A 14,620-nucleotide genomic window follows, 5' to 3' on the forward strand; every position below is an offset into this window, starting at 1 on the left:
AGTGAGATTGACCAAGGATTTGGTCATTGCACATTGGGCTGATTCAAAGGCACAAGACACAAAGGCAAGGTTGGACTGGCTATATATCTATCTATATGTACCTCCGCTGAACAACCTTGCTAAGAAAGTCCACTATAATTTAAGTATAAGCCCATTTTGGTAATTTCACCCGCTGCCCTCTTTCTCCCGCATTGACACGTGGTTTACCTAGTCAGCTCCAGCGAAATAATAATTTATTTATTTATTTCCTTTCTAATAGCATAAATCAAAGGAAGTTCAGGCTTCAGACCGAGGCCCGTCTTCTTTGCGTGCCCCTTATCCTGCGCACATCCCCCTTATCCTGCGCACCCCTGCTGCCTTCAGATCCGTAAGTCTAAAGCAAAGCTCTCTCTCTCTCTCTCTCTCTCTAGAAAAAAAAAATTCCGAAAGAGGTGAGATTTTGCCCTAGAATTTCACTTCTTTTTCCTAGAACTTGATCCTTTGATTTCTTTGGGCTGGTGTAAATATCAGTTTTTTTTTCTCTTTTTTTTTTTTTTTCGGATTTCTTTTACTTTTCATGCTTTTAGAACATATTCTGATTTTTCTTATTTCAATCTTAGAAGCATGTTTTTGATCGATTTCTGAACTTAACAGTATAAAATCCTTTTGTTAATTCCACCATTTGATTGTTAGCGTTCTCTTTTAACTGTAATTTCTAGTGTTGATTTTGCTATTTGATCGCTCTAATTCTCTGTTAGGTTTTTGTTAGTTACTGCTGATTTTAGTGTCTGTTTTTATGTTTCTATTTTACTTGTAGGAATTGAGTTTATTTTCTTCTATTGATTTTGCATGTATGACGATTTGAATTTGATCGGGTTTATTTTAAAGAGGTTTGACCCATAGATGATCAGGAGCAGGGTTCACATTATAAAATCATGAAATCGAGTTTATATTATGTCGATTTGTGTTGATGGTTAATTGATTATGGTTTTTTATTTTTATTCTTTCCACTGTTTAGAGGGGAATGATATGATTATGGTTGATTTTTAGAGGGATATTATCATAAATTGAAGTAAAAATTGAATAGGGTTGGTTCAACTTATTCTTTTTTCGCGCTTAAAAAAAAATTAGCACATTTTAAAAATAATTTTCCTTTCCAAACTTTTCCAGAAAATTCATGCAATCCAAACAGGACATAAATGTAGTCTCAGGCTGCTATTCCAATGCATTCAGTTAACTTGTGGTAGTATATATCAAAGCAATTTGGCTATAGACATGGATATTTTTCCCTACACAAACGAAATTATAATGGATTGCTAGTTATATAAGGCTTTTACTTCTTTTTTTCCCTTCTCACATGTTTTCAGCTATTACTTGTATGTTTCGCGTTGGAAACTTCATCTCTTTGTTGCTCAACATAATTGGACTGTGTGATTTCATTCCTCTGTTCTGTCATTCTTCTTGATTATGTATGTGACAGAAACACAAACTTGCATAGGCATAATGATATACTTGGAGATGTAACACAAAAAATTCACTTGAAGAAACATATAAAAGAATAAGAGAGAAATTCATAACTCACTTTATCACTTCACTTTTTTATAAAAACACAGAACCCAAACTCCCTACCTAACAACTTAAATAACCAACTGGCCATGTAATTTTTCTGAAAAATGGTTAATAATCAAGCATTCCCGCACTAACTATTCAAATCCCAATAACAACTAAAACTATCTCGTATGTTTCTTATTTAACACAGTTATCTAAATTCTCAAATTAGGTTAGGTTCGTGTGAAATACAAATATTCAAAGACTCCTAATGTAAAGTGTACTTAGCAATGATTCTTATCACCCCCTTATTGCTGAGTTCATTTGAACAATTTTCCTATTTCATTACTTGTATCATTCATGATGAGACCCATATGTGCAGTTTCCTGCATTAGATGTGATGTAATGACGTAGCCATCCATTTTTCATGCCACATTGACCATCGTGAGGATCCTTCTTGGCACTGTTCATGCATTCCCACAGCCTTTGGCTCTAGTTCCAAAGAAGGATCAATGTCTACTCATTCCTTGCTAGCATCGTTGAAAACTAATTTCTCAGTATCTACAGCTTGTGTTAACTACATAATGGTGTGGGTGCCAAAATTAAAATTGGTGCTGGTACATAGACCCACCAACTGCTGGAAAAGGCAGTGTGTGAGAACAAGTTCATTTATTTTTATTTTTTTTGTAATTTGATAAGTCACAATTTTTAAAGATTCAAATAACCTGAATAATCTGATAATTAGTTTTTAAAGGTAATTAATAATGGTTACATTTTAAGTTGTAGTCAAACAAGTTACTCTTTTGTAGAAACTGGACACACACACACAAATACATATAGAATGAGGAATATAGGCTCATAGTCACCACGATTAAGAGAATTCAAGTATGTATAAGTTTCATGTTATTGAATTAGAAATTTATGCAACTGTATAACTGCTAGGTCTTGTGAAGGTCAACTAAGTTGGTTAGCATTTGTAAAGAGAAAGGTTATCAGTTTTGGATTGGGTACACACATCAACAGTGTTCTAGAAAATACTTTTGTTGACTAGGTGTTGACATGGCACATGTATACTCCGTTTAAGACGATGGGTTTGCATATATATAGTCTACAACAATATAGAATATATTAAGGTTGTTATCGACCACATTGGAGCATCATATATTCTTGAGAATCCCATCTTCCAACTCCTTTGAAGTATGACCTTGACCCCTGTTTATTATTTTTAGACTGTTTAAAGGTTCATCAGATTTTGGCAATGTAGAACTAACATCTCCAGCACCGGTATTGGATCAGTGATGATCATATGCATTATGTATCTTTCTATCCATGGCCTGCGGAGAACCTATATGCTGCCTAGCAGAAAGTTATGTGACCCGTGAGCTGCCATGAGTTTCTATACCTCCTGCTGCTAATGTTCTGTCATCAACCGTATCCACCATGTCATTAGGTCCAGAAACCATGTAATGCATGACCTTGATAACCCCACCTTGGTGCAAACTCCACATCAAATTTCTCCATGCGTGTTGCTCCAACTGACAATGTTGAGTTTATTATGCACACAGCTTTGAAAACACATATATAATTATCAGCCGCAGATTTGAGGCAAATGATCGCGTCAACCTCCTCATCAATATATATTTTTTTCACAATAAATGCATACACGAAAATGGAAAATTGTAAACATTCAACGCACATATATTTAGATTTTATTCGCCTCTAAAAGTGGCATTTAGGAAACATTTTAAAGCCCTTCTTGATAGTGCACATACTTTTTGCTATGTCTGATTACTAGACTTCTATAATCTCATGAGGTTTTTTAAGTCACTCACCAATTGACTTCCCTGTGAAAGTTATGTGACTGACTTCTGGTTTGATGATGTCCAAGTAACATGCAGACGGGGGAGGTTGTTGGATAAGAAAGGAAGCTTCTTTTAGGAAAAGCAATCATGGCATGCTTTGGCTGCTGTGAAGAAGATGATATCCATAAAGCAACTGATAATGGTCCGTTTACGGCAAAACAATCAGCAGGTATTAAAATTAGTGATATCCTGTACTTGTTGAAATAAAACTGAATATGCCCGCGTTATGTCTGAATCTATCATTATGCAAATTACTAGTGTTTTCTAATGCTGTATAGGCTCAAGCCTTGAGGCTATCTCAGGGTCGGGCACAGCTCCTTGCCTTGAGGTGTACACCCAAATGCGTTAATATCTTTAACATGTACTCTTCTCTATTTGATTTGTATACCTCATTCCTTGAGTTCCATTTTTAGTCAAAGTGGTCAAAAGTAAAAACCTTTCGAAGATGATTTCTTTTTTAAAAAATATTATTGTTATTGTTCTTTCTTTCTTTTTTTCAATTGGCCATCCATTACTTAAAAAACCGAATAGCTAGGGAGGTTAATGAGACTATTAGTCACCTGTTTTATCTCTATTTGGGATTTACCTTGGGTTTGACGTTTTGACTTGGTGCCTGTGCATCAACCGTTTCTACCGCGTCAATTCAAAGTTCATGGGAACAAGCACTACATCTCAATTCTGAGTAGAAACCCTTTTTTCTGTTCTTTTTGTTTCTTGTTCATTTTCTCCTCCCTCTTCATTGTACCTTTTTTTAAGACTTCTTTTCTGGATCATTAACTGAGATAGCAGACTTCTGTAGTCATTTTTTGTATTTTCCCTCAAAAATATCTGTTTTCTTTTTTTTTTCTTAATTTTGAATTTAAAAAAATCATGAAACTCACACCTTGCGTCTTGGGACAGCCAAATGGATCGCCTCTTCCTTTCGTCTTTTGAAACAACATGAAATGTTGTGCTACTTAGCGTCAAGCTTGAAAAATCCTGTTGGGGCTGTTTGCTATGCAGACAAGAATTCTGGAGTGAAGTACACCCCGAATGCTGCTAGTGCTCACCATCGAAACCATGACCGAGTTGCATTCCAGCTATTATATGGAGTGGAATTCACTCACAAAAGCGCCAATCAGCGGGAAAATAGCGGTGATCAGAATCCACATTCACGCTTTCCTAGTGCAGCCAAACAGCGGATGAGCAAGGAATCATGGAATGAGTCCCATTCTCGTTTTACACTTTTACTATCCGCACAGCAAACAGCTCCATTTCTTTTTATTAATGTAAAGTCTTCATGGCAATCACCAACATAAGAGATAGTACTCTTTCTTTTAGTGGGTATAATTTACTTATGGATCATGATCAACAAATGACATCTATTCTGCTAGCTTTTGCAACCATCTTGAACACCATAAGTAGAAGGTGTTTCTCCCTACTTTTCACGAGTTTATTCTCCATTTAATTGCCTGGTAACTTGTCCTTCATTTTATAATTGTGCTATTTGTGAAATATATTTGGTCCTTTTGTTTAGGCACCAAACCATAGCACTGCAGTCATCTGGGTCTACAACTCAACTCAACTCAACTAAGCCTTTGTCCCAAACTAGTTGGGGTCTGCTAATGAATCCTTTAGAAAATTTTCATGAAGAAGGTGAAAGGATCTACCTGGCTCAAAATTCACCAAGTCTGCTCGTGATACTAGTTGGGTTCGTTTACATGGATCATTTTCTTCCATTCTATCATATCCAAGGTCATGTTCTCTGTTATGTTCCTAGCCCTCAAGTCTTTCCTCACTGTTTCTACCCAATTTGTTTTCGGTCTGCCCCTACCTCTTTTTACTCCATCAACTTGGCACAAGTCACTTCTTCTCACTGGAGATCCAAAGGCCTACGTTGGATACGCCCAAACCATCTTAAGCGGTGCTCTCTCATCTTCACCTCAATTGGTGCCACCCTGTCTTCATTTTTAATTCGATCTAACCTTGTGTGGCCGCACATCCATCTAAGCATTCGCATCTCCGCTACACTCATCTTATGCACATGCTGCTTCTTGGTGGCCCAACATTCTGAGCCGTACAGCATGGCTGGCCTCACTGCTGTCTTATAAAACTTTCCCTTCAACTTGGTAGGTATTTTACCAATTTTTATATGGTGTTTCAAGTTGGTTCAGTCAGTCTCTATCGCACATTATTGCTGTATGTACTTGGTTATATTTGTAGAAACAGGAAAATTTCAGTGCAATGTTTACAGCCTGATCCACATTTGGATTACTTATTTCTTAGAATTTTGAACTTTTAAATTCCTGACACATAATCGAGGAGTGAAAGAAGAGTTTTTATTAATTTTAAAATGCAAGGTAGCCTGTTTTAAGGGAATGCCATTTTCATCGTGATTCTCCAACATGGCATCATTTCATCTCATTCCTCCATAGTCATAACATATGATATATGGTGATTGAATAACAGTGAATTTGAATACCAATAGACATATGTTTTGTTATTTTGCACTTAAAAATGCATTTTCAGTGCTCCCTTCATAGCTTCGCGTGTCATATGATTTATATTTAGCCCCACATTACTTAAGTCACATCTTTACCCAAAGATTGGAGTCTACATTAAGAGGCCTGTGTCCCTCTTTTTCATCAATTTTTATTGGGTAAATTTGATCATTAAGTTGTCAATCAGGAAATGTTTCAATATTTTGCACACAAAAATTGCAAATTCAGTGGGGCCATTCAAAAAGAAAAAAAAATGCAAATTCAGTGCTCCCTTGATAGCTTCTCCTGTCTTACGATTTATATTTAGCCCCATATTACTTACATTTTTACCTAAAGACTGTCTACATTAAGGAGCCTGGGTCCCTCTGGTTCGTCAATTTGTTTTGGGTAAATTTGTTCATCAAATTGTTTCATTTTAGTTTGCTTACACTTGTGGATTTTAGTTTGTCGTGGCCTTGCCTCTAACATTTCATTATGAAACTGAGCAAATCCATTATTCAGGCAATGGTGGAGCTTATCATGCCACAGATCCTGCTCCTAAGGGTGCTCAACCTGTAAAGATCCAGCCTATCGCAGTGCCTGCCATCTCAGTTGATGAACTGAAGGAAGTAACAGAGAACTTTGGTCAGAAGGCTTTAATTGGAGAAGGTTCATATGGAAGAGTGTATTTTGGCAATCTTAGAAATGGGAAAGCTGCGGCCATCAAAAAGTTAGATGCCAGTAAGCAACCAGACCCAGAATTTCTAGCACAGGTTAGTTTCTTTGCATAAAAATGGTTCATATGGAAGAGTGTATCATTGAAGCTATTCTCCCAATTTGAATTTATTTACCAGCTAATGAAAGAATCTACAGGTGTCCATGGTATCAAGGCTGAAAAATGAAAATGTTGTTGAGCTGATCGGTTATTGTGTTGATGGAAGCCTCCGTGTCCTTACATATGAGTTTGCCACTATGGGATCACTTCATGATATTCTTCATGGTATAGGAGTTTTGTGCTTAATGATATTGACATTGATGCTTACAGCCGTTACTAATTGATTATAGTGGAATCATTTATATAGTCTACACGAATCTATTGGTAATTATCATTGGCTTATGCCCTCTTGTTCTTCGATAGTTCTACCTTATGTAGTTCATGACATGTATGATGCTGTAACATGGTGTTTCCTGATAGTGATTGTCTATTTTTGAATGAGTGGTGAGAATTGAAGCAAATCTTCTTAAATTTCTGGTGTGGTGACACAGGAAATTGAAATAGATAAATTTTAAGTTTCTGTTGTCTTTTAAAATAGGCAATTCCATCAGTAACATAGAATCCATGAGTGTCTATTGATCCCAAATAGAAGATGTAGCAGTGCAAAAAACATCTATTAGCATATTTTCCTATCAGGAACACTAAGTCCTGCTCCAACTAATAAAAACCAGCACGATTTGTCTGCAAAGATTGCATCAAATTATATTTTGGTTGATTTCCATTATTGGTAAGAAACAGATTGAGGCTATCATTTTCGTAGATATGTTTGCCAAAGCATTCTCGACACAGCATTGCCTCTAGAAAATTCTCCCTATTTACATTTGAGACGGTTTGAAGGTTAGCATATGTATGTAACTGTATTGCATTTCGTCCATAGGGGCAGTTAGTTCTTTTAGTCTCTCTTCATATTAGGAGTTCTTAATCTGTTAAGAGGCAATTATTTAGTTCTTTTAGTCCCTCTTGGTAACATCCCCTCTTGGTTTCGCTCGGGGTGCTCCACTGTCACTGCAGGTGGATACTTTTTTGTTTGACTTTAGTGGCTAAAATAAAACACATGCTAAATAAGGTTTTTTCTTCTTCTGAAGATGATAACCTAATTCATTAAAAAGGGAAGCAGAATTTATAAAAGAGCACCAGCATACCCAGAAAATAAAAAATAAAAAAAAATAAAAAAATTACAGGCGTGACGGAGATTGCCCCTCTGTAAGAAATTAGACTCACTTGTCTTGTCATTGCATGATGCAGAGGAAAAATCTATGGACTACCTTTTCATTCATTGTATGGCATCATCGAGGATTTATAGGACATTGTTTACAAGCTTCAATGTGGCTTTGGTGGTACCCAAAATGTCCTTGTTCTTAATTTCATTAATTCATTATCACGAGTTCATGTTTGTATGCAAATTATGTCCCTTTGATTATACCCAGTGATGCAAGTGATGTAGTGTGCAATTCATTGATGTAGGACGAAAAGGCATCAAAGGAGCACAACCTGGTCCAGTTCTATCATGGGCACAACGGGTGAAAATCGCTGTAGGAGCAGCAAAAGGACTTGAATACTTGCATGACAAGGCCCAGCCGCACATAATTCATCGGGATATTAAGTCTAGTAATGTACTTCTGTTTGATGATTATGTTGCCAAGATAGCTGATTTTGACTTGTCAAATCAAGCTCCTGACACGGCAGCACGCCTTCATTCGACTCGTGTTCTTGGAACCTTCGGTTACCATGCTCCAGAGTAAGTTCTTTTTGGTTTCTTAATAGTCAAAGCATATTATATATATATATATATATATATATATATATATATATATATATATATATATATATATATATAGAGAGAGAGAGAGAGAGAGAGAGAGAGAGAGAGAGAGAGGAATATGATTGTGCGCTCGACCGCACCAAGCTTAGGTGCGGTCGACTGCCCAAAACTCATGTGGGCCCACATTGTTAGGATGATCCAAAGCATTTATTTGCAAGGCCCTTACATAGATAGGGTGTGTGCAAAAAATCAGCTCCGTAGGATCATCCTACCCCATCCAAAAGTGGAGGGCAAAATGGACAGACACCGTTTGCCACAAATCTGCCCATTTTTGCCCTCCAAAAGTGGAGGGGTTAAGATGATCCAATGGAGCTGATTTTTTGTACACACCCTATATATGATGGGGCCTTGCAAATGAATGGTTTTGATCACCACCCAAAATGTGGGACCCATGTGTTTGGGCCCTCGACCACATATAACCTTATATGCGGTCGACCGCACACTCCTTTTCCTCATATATATATATATTGAAATGGTAAGAAAATTTCATTAAAAAGGGAGAATCCCGAGATGGACCACTCCAAAGAATACAAGGAACAACCAAGATACAAAGAATCCACATAAAACAAGAGAATCCTCAAGGAGGTAAAAATTCAAACCACTCCAAACCCAAACGACTAACACCTGCCCTAGCCAAGGAATCAGCTTCCCCATTAACGGATCTCCTCACATGATTAAAAACAATAGAAGATCCCATTATAAGATAATCTATTTCATAAAAAAGGGAAGAGAATATCCAAGGAGGCAACACCGATCTACGCAACCACCGAATCACATTAAGTGAATCCCCCTCCACAATAATACAATCCAAGATACCTCTATCAAGTCTTTTTATGCCCTGATAGACGGCCTTAACCTCCGCTTCCGAAGCATTGCATACCCCTAATGGGCCAGAATAAGCCCAAACAACAACGCCACAATCATCACAACAAAGACGACCAATCTCAGCTGGACCCGGGTTCCCAAAACTCAACCCATCAAAATTTAATTTAAACCTCCCAATAGGGGGAGCCTCCCAACACTGAGCAATCTGGGGCCGATCCTCCCTACTAAAACGTACTTCCTTCCACCCCTCCCATAAATTGAAGGCCGACACAAAACGGAAAGCCGGAAGACATCTCGCCCAAGATATAGTGAGAGCAATAATCTTAATATAAAGCCAATAAGGAGATTTGGCCAACCCCTCAGGCACTCTCGAATTTCTCTTCTTCCAAATCACCCACCATGAAGCAAGGAGGCAAATTCTGCACAACAATTTACCCTTCTGTTTCCACGGCACGAATACCCAACTACGAAACAACTCCGGAATAGAAAGGGGAAAGGCCCAGCATATGCCAAACCTCTGAAATATGTAGTTCCAAATCTCACGGGCAACAGAACAATGCATGAAGAGATGACCTACAAATTCACCATCTTCCAAGCATAAGGGGCAATGATCAACAAGCCACATACCACGATTCCGAAGGAAGTTAATCATCAAAGCATATTATATTGTTTACCATACAACATATATTATGCATTCATGTAAGAAGTTGGCATGCATCAATCATCTCTCGTAACATTCTTCTAGTGAAATGCAAGTTCCTATATGCTCTCATTCTGTGAGTAATATTGACGTAAGTTTGGGTGGCAGATATGCAATGACTGGACAGCTGAGTTCAAAGAGTGATGTTTATAGCTTTGGCGTTGTCCTTTTGGAGCTCTTGACTGGCCGTAAACCTGTTGACCATACATTACCACGGGGGCAGCAGAGTCTTGTGACATGGGTACAAATTTTGTCTTATGTTTTTTTGTGATGTCTAAAATGTCACATTTTTGTGATATCTAAAATGTCTTAGGAGGTGCTTCTTGCATGCCCTGATGTCATTCTAGTTAGAGTTTAAATATGTTTCTTTTCCTGATGCTTGGAAATTTCGGAACACTTCAGGCAACACCAAGGCTTAGTGAAGATAAGGTAAAGCAATGTGTTGATACAAGGCTTGGAGGAGAATACCCTCCCAAGGCAGTTGCAAAGGTAATTATTGCATTTTTCGACTTAATTTCTTGGAAGTTCCTTTGGTATGTGAATCCGCCCCATGATTATATAATGTAACAAAATAATTTCTTGTCATTATTGGTAGTTCCATTTTATCTTAGCCTTTTTAGTTTGCTTAAAACATAATCATTCATGTGGAAGACTGATTGTTTAGCGTGTGAAATAGATTATTGATCAGGAATGTTGTCAATGATATCTAAATAAAATCTAGTTTTTGCTTGCACAATTGGTGAAAAAATCACGATGTCTTGTTCCAAAGTTGTCCTCAACGAACTGAATTTGTCTATTTGGAATCCATGTTTGCAAATTTTTTTAATTTGGAGCATTCAATATCTAGATGTGAGCACTTGAGACTTGTTCTCTTTGCAAATCGTCACTAAGCTAAAGTGCATTAGAATGTTGGTTTTTGAAGGATTATCACAAGTAGAAGCTACTTTAAGTATTTTATTCGACTTTTTAGAAATGAAAGATGGGATTGTTGCAAGCACTTAGATTCAAAACAATTAGGGGAATTTCAAGAGTGAGAGTATTGAGAAAACCTACTTTTGGTATTATGACTAAACCAGTCACAGTCGTTTCTATTAACCAGAAGAATTTCTACATGTGTTTGTCTTAGTTTGTTCTTAGGCCCGTATAATCTGATAAAAGTCTTGTAGTTTGATTCCTTTCAACTCAAGAGGTTTCACATGCAACCATATAAATATAATTATGTAATATATATTGATGTAGCATACCATAATACACTTATGTTTTTGGTTTTGGTATGCATTTCTATTTCGGTATGTAATTTGGAGAAGGGAAAGGGTTACGGTTTGTGGGGTTTTTGTAATCTTTGTCTAGTGATCTCGCCTGTGGATGTTGGGCTTTGTGCCGAACCAAGTAAATCATCTGGGTTGTTGTTTTAATTTTATCTTGCCTTGAATTGTGGTTTTCATCGAATTTTGCCTGTCGGATTTCTACAAGGAGCAATACTTAAATCATTTTTGGAGTTGATGAACGTGTGGGTTCTAGCTCATCTGAAAAGCCCTCCAACAGCCGCTTGCAGAGGTTAAGGCCGTCGTCAGCTTGACAAGGAAGACAAGACAAAATAAGTCTAAGAACATTGGTTTTCATATGAAAGTTCGGGAGAGGAGGGGCATACACCTTTTTTTTTTTTGGAGCGTGGTTACTCCGAGTAGTGGTTACCTCATAGGGAACTGAACCTCACAGACACAGTTTTTGTGGGGAGGGTACTCCGAGTAGTGGGTTTTCCCATGGTCGAGCAGTGGCTGCTCAGTCCTGCAATTGCATTTGTGTGGGTTATGGGTTTTCCCATGGTTGTGCAGTGGCTGCTCAGTCCTGCAACTGCATTTATGCTGGGTCTTGGCATGGTTGTGGCCCTTGTGGGTCTGTCATCTGTTCCTGTTCCTGTTCCTGATGTCCAAGTTTGTTCGCTTTAACTCAGGACAACCCTTAGGATGTAGGGAGGGTACGATTTTTTTTTGTCAGGTTTTTCTGAGCATTCAAAAAAATAAAAATCTGTGTTTTTTTTTCTGATAAAAAAATGGAAAGACAAAAGATAACCTGGTTCATGGTGATAGAAGTATAGAACTGTCCAAACCGGTGTTAAACGAATAAAATAAAGGCGAGGGGGTGGAATGGCTGATAATGGGGGTAGAAAATATGATTTCCACATATATAAAACATAGCAAAGACTGAATATAGAAATACCCGCTTGGAATACACAACTGAATAGAAGAGTTATAGCATACACATGTTAACAGTTCATAATGTCATTTAACTCTTCTGCTCGTCTATTCGCCTCCCTATGTTTATTTGCCTATCTACATATATGAGAAACAAATTTGTGCATTTGTTATTTTAATTCGCATGCACATATAAACAATCCATTTGCAATATTAAATCTCCAGTCAGAATTTTTTTATTGACACTTGCTTGGCATTTTCTTGGTGTGGCATCTTGCTCGAAACAGATGGCGGCTGTAGCTGCATTGTGCGTGCAATATGAAGCTGATTTCCGGCCAAACATGAGCATCGTAGTTAAAGCACTTCAACCTCTGTTGAACGCTCGATCCGGACCTCCCGGTGAGAATCCAAGCTTGTGAATCCTTCTCTTGTCTCGCTTTCTCCCTATTTCTTTGTTGCTTTCAATAGACAGATGCATTGTGTTTGTTTAGATATGTGGGTGGCTGTAGATTTGTGTGCCATCAATTTGTTTACTCTTGATTATTCGAGAAGAGCAAGATTACCGGTTGTTAAACAGGTGAAATTATTAAAAGGTTTTGTTTTTTCTAAATTGGAGCTCATCATTTCTTCTTGCTTCCCCTCCTGAAAACTGTACTTCATGTTATGGTTTTGTCTTCTGAAAAGTAAACAGTACTCATATTCATGGTTTCAAATTTCGGTTTCGGAATGCGTTTCGGTCCTCATCAGAACCGAAATTCTGAAATTCCAAAAATTCGGGAAAGTATTATTTAATTAATAAAATCCAGATTTTTAGGCAGAATTTCCTTGAATTTTGGACGAAATTTCAAAAAAATGAAAATTTGAAATTTCGGCCGAAAAATGTACCACAGGCCTTGCCGCTTGAGAGGAAAACAAATCTAGTAGTTTTGGGTATATCCGATTTCGGTTTCGGTCTTGGCCAAAATTTAAAACCATGCTCACATTTGATTAGATTCCTGAGTGGATGATATCTGCACCCCTCCCCTCTGTAAATCATGTGTAGTATGTACAATTTCTCTTAGGCCTCGTTAAGCGTGTATTTTCAGCACTAGTTAGGATCACGGTCAGCAAAGCAGATGAAAGTGAAAATTTTCAAGCTAGAAGGATGGGTTTGAAAGTCAGTAGCTCATCAAAATCAGGGAGAAATTTTGTTAAATTTTTTTGAAAAAAGAGGTTCAAAATGAGGGGGTTTTATTAACTAAACTTAATGCATCTTTATGGCTCAGTCAATAATGAGGTGAACGCCCTGCAATAGAGTTAACAAAGTTTGCAGTGTTTGACTATCTCTTCGCCTTTGTATTTTTCTTATTTCCTTTCTCCTTACTCCATTTTTTGTTTGAATTTTATAATGTTAACCTACCATTAAAAAATGTTGGTTTTTGAAGGATTATCACATCAAGAAGCTATTTGTTGCAAGCACTTTTGGGCCTGTTTGTTTTCTATTAACAACCATTCACAATCGTTTTCTATTAACCTGAAGAATCTCTACTTCGATTGTCTTAGGGCCTGTTTGTTTTAGATTATGACAACCGATTGTGGAGTCAAATTTAGTGCAATTTTCAGTCCAATAATTGGTTGGGGACTCCACAATCGGTTGTCATAATCTCAAACAAACAGGGCCTTAGCTTGTTCTTAGGCTTTACAGATAGAAGTCTTGTAGTTTGATATCTTTCAACTCAGCAGGCCTTAGGCAATGACAATCCCAAATTTGTCTCATAAGAGGACTCCACAATCGGTTGTCATAATCTAAATCAAACAGGGCCTTAGCTTGTTCTTAGGCTTTACATTCTGATAGAAAGTCTTGTAGTTTGATTTCTTTCAGCTCAGCAGGCCTAAGGCAAGAACAATATCAAATTTGTCTCGTAAGGGGACCACACAATCGGTTGTCATAATCTAAATCAAACAGGGCCTTAGCTTGTTCTTAGGCTTTACATTCTGATAGAAGTCTTGTAGTTTGATTTCTTTCTACTCAGCAGGCCGGCAAGTACAATCCCAAATTTGTCTCAAAAGGGGACCCCACAATCGATTGTCATAATCTAAATCCAAACAGGGCCTTAGCTTGTTCTTTGGCTTTACATTCTGATAGAAATCTTGTAGTTTTATTTCTTTCAACTCAGCAGGGCTAAGGCAAGTACAATCCCAAATTTGTCTCATAAGTTGGACTGGAGTCTAGAGAGCTGGATCAGGAGCATGACTGTATGTTCCTCCTGATTAGCCTAAAAATTGTTAGGTACCACCAATGCTGATGGCTCTTACTCTAGTCTTTTCCATGATTCGAACATGTGACGTGATGGTTCCTCTAGTATCAAATGTTAAAGACACCTAACCCATATACCAAATGCCCCCGTGGTGATGAAACACGTTATGCTAGGCTGGGTCCCACCTAGTCCCATACCTAACCAAGCGCCCCCCCCCC

The 14,620-nt window shown here is 37.6% G+C and overlaps 1 protein-coding gene across 4 annotated transcripts; it reads left to right on the forward strand.

The window, feature by feature from the left end:
• The first annotated feature begins 212 nt into the window (after positions 1-212).
• LOC143853499 (Protein kinase superfamily protein) lies at positions 213-12,775 on the forward strand. Of its 4 annotated transcripts, none has more exons than XM_077363291.1 (8): positions 213-367; positions 3,426-3,558; positions 6,371-6,621; positions 6,722-6,848; positions 8,088-8,361; positions 10,079-10,211; positions 10,373-10,459; positions 12,453-12,775. In XM_077363291.1, exons 2-8 carry the CDS (start codon positions 3,477-3,479, stop codon positions 12,582-12,584), a joined length of 1,086 nt encoding a protein of 361 aa, XP_077219406.1. In that variant the 5' UTR covers positions 213-367; positions 3,426-3,476; the 3' UTR covers positions 12,585-12,775. The 4 variants fall into 4 exon arrangements, with proteins under 4 accessions (XP_077219406.1, XP_077219403.1, XP_077219404.1 ...); XM_077363288.1 differs by having other exon boundaries at positions 216-367; positions 3,416-3,558; XM_077363289.1 differs by having other exon boundaries at positions 282-431; positions 3,416-3,558.
• Positions 12,776-14,620: the final 1,845 nt, after the last annotated feature.

The sequence above is a fragment of the Tasmannia lanceolata genome, unplaced genomic scaffold (genome assembly GCF_043159265.1).
Source record: "Tasmannia lanceolata isolate RefF3 unplaced genomic scaffold, GAP_Taslan_0.1 ptg000019l, whole genome shotgun sequence".
Classification (NCBI taxonomy): Eukaryota; Viridiplantae; Streptophyta; class Magnoliopsida; order Canellales; family Winteraceae; genus Tasmannia; species Tasmannia lanceolata.

What these genes read in the sequence shown, in the direction of transcription:
- LOC143853499 (XM_077363291.1), top strand. Translation starts at nt 3,477, where the DNA reads ATGGCATGCTTTGGCTGCTGTGAAGAAGATGATATCCATAAAGCAACT. An exon ending in TTCGGTTACCATGCTCCAGA is followed by an intron (nt 8,362 to 10,078) that starts GTAAGTTCTTTT and finishes TTTGGGTGGCAG; the next exon opens with ATATGCAATGACTGGACAGC. An exon ending in CTCCCAAGGCAGTTGCAAAG is followed by an intron (nt 10,460 to 12,452) that starts GTAATTATTGCA and finishes TGCTCGAAACAG; the next exon opens with ATGGCGGCTGTAGCTGCATT.